Below are 6,874 nucleotides of genomic sequence, written 5' to 3'. Positions count from 1 at the left end.
AAAAAAAACAAAAAAAAAAACAAGTTAGTGTCCTTATAGATATTAAATAATTTTATATGTATAGTTTCCAACCTTTAATTTAGAACATAAATAATATCCTTAGACCCAATATTACGAAGTTAATTATATAAATGGAATCTAAGAATTCAGGGCTGAGGAAACAGCATTTAGTAATTTTTTTTTTGAGACAAGAGTCACACTTTGTTGCCATCTGTAGACTGCCATGGCATCATAGCTCATAGCAATCCTCTTGCCTCAGCCTCCCCAGTAGCTAGGACTACAGGCACCCACCACAATGCCCAGCTATTTTTTAGAGACAGGGTCTTGTTCTTGCTCAGGCTGGTCTTGAATGCCTGAGCTCAGGTGATCTGCCCACGTTGGCCTCCCAGAGTGTTAGGATTATAGGCATGAGGCACCATTAAATCACCCATTTAATGATTTTATATCCTACTTTCTTTACCTACTGTCAACTGCTCCAAAATGTATGTTATGTGCTTTTCTTAAAACCCACAACCACTGTGTTTTACTAGGTCCTGCTGGTGACAGAGTGTGCAGCCCTGTCCCCTCCTCTTCTTCCCAGATTCTAAGGTTCTAGCAAATCTGAACTTCTGTCCTCCCTCTACATTCCTAAACCACCTACGATGTGGTGTTCTACTGCCAACAACCATGGAGACATTCAGCTGGCAGTGATTACTCATAGCCAATTGTGAATGCCAGGCCCAGCTCTGTTTCACTAAGCAGGTGCCTGTGTCTTGGTGAATACTAACTAGTATTCATAATTAGCTAAACTGGGAAAATAGACCCCCCCACCTGAGCCCTCATAAAAGGTCTCTGTTGATACCAAAAGGTTTCCTTCCTAACATTTTTTGTTCTAATTAAGTCATATACACATAAACCATGAATACATTTATGCATATGTGGGGTACAATGTGTTGTTTTTTTTATACAATCTGATGTGCTTACATCAAACCAATCGGCACAGCTTTTGCCTCATTTACTTGATTATTGTGTTAAGACATTTATGTTCTACACTTGACAGATTTGATTTGTACCCTTGCAATATGCTCCATAGGTGTGGTCCCGTCGTTTACCCTCCCTCTATCAAACCTTTCCCCTCCCCTCCCTTCCCACCTTCCTAATATTTTTAAGACCTTTTAGGGCAGTGGTTCTCAACCTTCCTAATGCCACAGCCCTTTAATACAGTTCCTGTGGGTCACGACCCACAGGTTGAGAACTGCTGTTTTAGGGCAAAGGGAACTGTTAATATGATAGGAGGGACTCAGGCTTTTGTTTTTAATTTTAAGCAACTCCAGAAGAGGTGAAGGAGGTATCTTTTATAGAGGCAGAATCTTAAAAATTAAAGACTTAACATACTATCAAATCCAACCCAATTTACAAATAAGCAATTGAGACCCTGAGAGGTGGTGTTTTCCTAGGCCCCAAAGGCCATCAGTGGCAGAGTTAGGATCATTTGAGTACCACACTGACCCCTTACTTCATCAAGTGCCTGTTGGTGGGCAGAGATGAATCCTATAAAGAGAGTTGGGGGGTAAGTAGGCCAATGAGCCCACAAGCAGGAAAGATTGCAGCTTCTGGCAACAGTCTCAAGAGACTAGGGCTGCCTTGTGCAACCATAGCTGATGAAAGACAAAGTAAAATTAAATGAAATGCATCTTACCTGATGTAAACACGGCCAACTGCCAGAGTCCCCAGGGCACCCAGTCATCAAGGAGAAGAAAGAGAGAAAGGAAGAAAAATGTTTTTATTAGCAGAAACATTAGATAGGTGGGATGGGAGCAGCAGAAGGGAAAAATAGGAGAAAAAGCACTGTAACCCCACTAAGGTTCTGTAGGGACAACTGGTATCAGAAATTTGCAAAGACTGCACTAAAAACACAGGAAAAGGCTCGGCGCCTGTGGCTCAAGTGGCTAAGGCGTCAGCCACATACACCTGAGCTGGCCAGTTCGAATCCAGCCCGGACCCGCCAACCAACAATAATGGCTGCAACCAAAAAAAAAAAAAAACCAGCCAGGTGTTGTGGCGGGCGCCTGTAGTCCCAGCTACTTGGAAGGCGGAGGCAGGAGACTTGCTTGAGCCCAGGAGTTGGAGGTTGCTGTGAGCTGTGATGCCATAGCACTCTACCCAGGGCGACAGCTTGAGGCTCTGTCTCAAAAAAAAAAAACAAAACAAAACACAGGAAAAATGAGGCAATGGAGACAAGACTCCAGTCACTTCTCCTGGGATCCCACTACACATGCGGACCCCCAGGGCCCAGACCACCCAAGATCCAGCCTCTTAACAAGTCAACCTTTGAGAAGTTACAGCCTCTGAAGGAATCCAATAAAAGCTAAGGACCCTCTACAGAACAATGGGCTCATTCTTATGCCCATGTACACAAATATTATGCTATACTTAATTGCAGCAGCTTCATAGTCCCCTTGGGCTCATATGAGATGTGTGGACTCCCATGTAGTTTAGATCCAGTTTAACAAAATTTTCAGGCTGCCCTCCTTAAAGAGTTCTGCTGGCAGGAAGTATCTTAAAAGTTCAAGTCGACTCTAAAAACATCTTTAAGTAATGGAAAGGAGGGGGATGCTACCTGACAAAAAGGGCCACCTTCAGCTTAAAGAGCTGCTACTCAATTCCTCAATTTTTAAAAGGAAATCAAGGCTCAGAAACACGAAATGACTTGTACCAGGACTAGAAAATATGTCTTCTGACTTAAGTGCACTGCCTTTTCTGTCATCCAGCACTGCATGCAAAAAATGACATTTACAGAGCTGAAGGGAAAGTTCTTCAACTCCAGATTTTTTTATTTTGTTTTTTCTCTTTCTCATTCATTCATTCAACAAATACCTACTGACATACCTAACTACATGCCAGGACAGCGGAAAATGCAGACATGATTTCTGTCCCTCACATACCATGTATCTTCTCTAGCTAAGTAAACCCTGGACTCAGAGGATAATTCTTTTCCCAGTTTCTGAATCACTGTCAAGCTTCACAAAATCAGATATGCAATCTTCCTGGACATAACAAGTACCTCATGTCTGAATCCAATACTCATTTTGTGACTGCATTCTAAATGGAGTGGAGAATACCTCCAATCATACCAGATTTCCACTGGCAATTTCCCCCAAAGGCTGTAGGGGAGAAGTGAAGGTTACTGAATGACCTTTAGGGGAAAAGTCAGGGTTATAACAATGATAGCAGTTCCTTCCATTTATTAAGCATCTACAGTGACGTGTCGCTTGACATCAGGGATACAGTCTAAGAAATGTGTCATTAGGCAATTTTGTCATTGCATGATCATAGTACACTTACATAAACCTAGACGGTATAGCCTACTACATACCTAAACTATATGATAGCACCTATTGCTCCTAGGCAAAAATATGTATAGCATGTAACTATACTGAATACTGCAGGTAACCATAGCACAATGGTAAGTATTTGTGTATCTAAACATAAAAAATTTATTTGCTAATGTCACTAGATGGTGACATTAACTGATGAGGGGGTGGAATTATCTCCATTTTACAGATGAGGAAACGGAAATATAGAGAAGCTCACAGATTTGCTCAGGGACACATCATCTAGACTGTTAGTATCTGTTTCATATTAGAGTCCATGTTTTTTCCAATGGTACTCTGCCTCTTAATTTTGTCACTCATTTCGACTGGTTTTGTGATAACTTGAAGTATCTCCAATTTCTAGAAGATAGCTAATTACCAATTTCTACATAATATAAGAGCCTCAAGAACAAAACTCTCTGCTCCATTCTATTAATTCACCAACAAATTTATCTTTTAAACTGTTGCTACCTTAAACTCCCTTAGATATTGATTAAATGACTTTCTTGGCGGCATCCATAGCTCAGTGGTTACGGCACCAGCCATATACACTGAGGCTGGTGGGTTCAAACCCAGCCCGGGCCATCTAAAAACAACAATGATGACTGCAACAAAAAAATAGCCAGGTTTTGTGGTGGGCACCTGTAGTCCCAACTACTTGGGAGGCTGAGGCAAGAGAATCACTTAAGCCTAAGAGTTTGAGGTTGATGTGAACTGTGACACCACAGCAACAGCTTGAGACTCTGTTTCCAAAAAAAAAAAAAAAGATTCAGAAGGAGGAAGTCAAGCTCCACAGTCTTTGCTCACAACCACTATGAGCCTCTAGACTCAGCATAGCAAGTAGCAAGTAGAAAGTGCTCAGAAATGGAGAGAGAAGCCCACCATGCGGACAGGATTTGCCCAAGGTCATTCATTCAGGTCACCAGCAGCTGAGCTGGATGGGAATTCAGGTCTCCTGTCTCTTGGGCCTGAGTGTATCATGACCCAAAGTGGGTAGGAAGCCTTCTGCTCCAAAGCTGCCCAGGGGCACAGGCTTTTCAAACTTGGCAGTGTGTCCTCTGGATTGGCAACAGGGATACTGACCAGAAGAGGTGGCCACACAGGCTGATGACGGCATCCTTGGCTGTGTCCAAGCAGATGTTGCACTCGAAGGTGCTGTCCTGCCCTCCACTCTCGCCAGCACCATTGCTGGTCCCACTGGGACCCCCTGCACTGGAGTTCTCAGGGGATGCAGAAGCTGAGGGCCCCTTGCTCGCCATCCTTGCTGTCAGCAAAGCTTTGAGCAAAGATTCTCCCCAGGGAAATCCTGAAAGACAGAGAGCCCTTGATTGCCCATTTCTGTAGGCACTCCTCAACTTCCATGCCAACACCCCCATCTTCTCTCAGCTCCAGAGCTGATTATGACTGAAACTCTGAGTGACTTTTTAAAGGGTTATAGAGGATGATGTTCGTGGGGTACTACCCAGAATATATCGCACAGATTTACCAACTGCACAAATGCAAAGCAGTCTCCAAATGGTTCTCCATAGGAACGGGGACCCTGTCTCACTTATGTTTACATTCTCCCATGAAAGCTATCCAGATGATAAAGATGTACTCAATTAAATCGAACATTCAGGATATCCTCTAACTATGGACAGACTCTATAGTAGCAGGTTAATTTGCTCAAGCAGAAAGGTTATGACAAGTATATACCAGAATATAAAGAAATCTCTGGTCGGGGGGCATGGTGGCTCACGCCTGTAATCCCAGTACTTTGGGAGGCTGAGGTGGGTATACTGCTTGAGCTCAGGAGTTTGAGACCAGACTGACCAAGAGCAAGAACCTGTCTCTACTAAAAGTAGAAAAATTGGCCAGGTATGGCATATGGCTACCTGTAGTCCCAGTTACTCTGGAGGCTAAGGCAAGAGTTTGAGGTTGTTGTGAGCTAGGCTAAAGCCAGGGCACTCTAGCCTGGGCAACAGAGTGAAACTCTTGTCTCAGGGGAAAAAAAAAAGAGGAAATTCCTCTTACTACAAAAGGTTAGGAACTCAGAAAGGACTCCCAAGGACTCTAGTCTTCCATACTGCCACACTGCAATATTTGTCATTCCCCCTTCTGCCATGTGGGAATACTACCTACCTTATTTTTGTCTAAATCTGTCAACTTTTAAGCCTCAATACATTTAAAGAGAAGGCTTATGTCACTTCTTTAAAGAGAAAACGAGTATTATCTCAAGTGTAATAAAGGAAGAACTGTTTACCCTTAAATCACCTGAAATCATCTGGCAAACTCATACTGTGCTTTGGTTAATCATGATGTAGTCTAGGCTCTTTGGAAACTGCAGCCTGAGTCACTTGGGCTAGTGGACTAATGTGGAACTAAGACTAGAATTCACAACATTTTGTTTGTACTCAAACCACCATACCACCACAGAACAAGCTGACCCCCAAATGCTGGAAGAGATAGACTATTGTTGACTACTACCTCCTAGTCAAAGAACCCAGCTAGGAGTTGGACAAGGAGGATGAGACCAACACTAAGGGAAACACAGCAATTCTGTGTCCCTGAGGATCTGTCAGGAGCTTGATCTGGCCACCCTCAGCATCTCTGAAATGCCAAGTAGGAATGTGGCTGATTACCATAGTTAGAGAACTAGAGGCTTGAACGCTGGCCTAAGCTGAGCCTCAACTTGCTAGATGGTTTTGAGAACCTTCCTTCTTCTCTCCTGGCCATAGTTCTCCTCTGTAAAATTAGGTCTCCTAATTCTAGCTCTTAGATTGTGCCACTCCACATCATCTAACCATCTCCAAAGCAGATGGCCCCTGCACAAGTCCAGGACTCACCACTGGAACACAAGAAGACCAACCTGGTTTCAGCTTCCAAAGAATGTGAGGAGATAAGGACCAAAAAGCCTATCTTCATTTACACGGTAGACTCAAAGCTCCGGCCTTGTAAGCTTCTCTTACCACAACAGCAGCTCAGTGATTTGAGCAGGGAGAAGCCTCCGGCTCTCTGCCACTTTTTCACTCAGTTACATCATTTTACGTAATTTCCCAAAAGGACAACTGGCTGCTGGCAGCACCAGTGTCTTGCAGGCCTCAGCTTAAAGACCTTCTCCCCCACCCAGTGCTTCCACCTCTCCATGCACACCTGCTCTTTTTGTCTTAGGATATGGCCCACTTTTGAGGACTGCATTATGGCCTTTTCTCATCCTTCTACCTCAAGTACCCTACCCATCCTTATTTCTTTGTTTTTTAAAAAAGCTTCTAAAATTAATAACTATGTAGACCAGGCGCAGAGGCTCATGCCTGTAATCCCAGCACTTGGGAGGCCAAGGTGGGTAGATTGCTTGAGCTCACAGGTTCAAGATCAGCCAGAGCAAGAGCAAGACCTCGTCTCTAAAAAACAGCCCCGGTGCCTATAGTCCCAGCTATTTGGGAGGTTGAGGCAAAAGAATTGCTTAAGCCCAAGAGTTTGAGGTTGCTATGAGCTGTGACACCACAATACTCTACCAAGGGCAATAAAGTGAGACTCTGTCT

At 43.7% G+C, this 6,874-nt stretch overlaps 1 protein-coding gene across 2 annotated transcripts in view; it reads right to left on the bottom strand.

The window, feature by feature from the left end:
- RNF185 (ring finger protein 185) overlaps window positions 1–6,874 on the bottom strand; it is a 42,630-nt gene that overhangs the window by 18,758 nt on the left and 16,998 nt on the right. For both annotated transcript variants that reach the window (XM_023508942.1, XM_012813732.2), the window contains exons 2-3: window positions 4,437–4,659; window positions 1,679–1,697 (exon numbers count right to left, since the gene is read on the bottom strand). In XM_023508942.1, the coding sequence (XP_023364710.1) occupies window positions 1,679–1,697; window positions 4,437–4,612 (195 nt within the window). In that variant the 5' untranslated portion in view covers window positions 4,613–4,659. The remainder of the gene's footprint in view (window positions 1–1,678; window positions 1,698–4,436; window positions 4,660–6,874) is intronic.

Source organism: Otolemur garnettii, unplaced genomic scaffold (genome assembly GCF_000181295.1).
Source record: "Otolemur garnettii isolate 467f Iridium unplaced genomic scaffold, OtoGar3 scaffold00294, whole genome shotgun sequence".
Lineage (NCBI taxonomy): Eukaryota > Metazoa > Chordata > Mammalia > Primates > Galagidae > Otolemur > Otolemur garnettii.
Note: the sequence above shows the minus strand (reverse complement) of the source record. Positions and strands in the feature narration are given on the sequence as shown.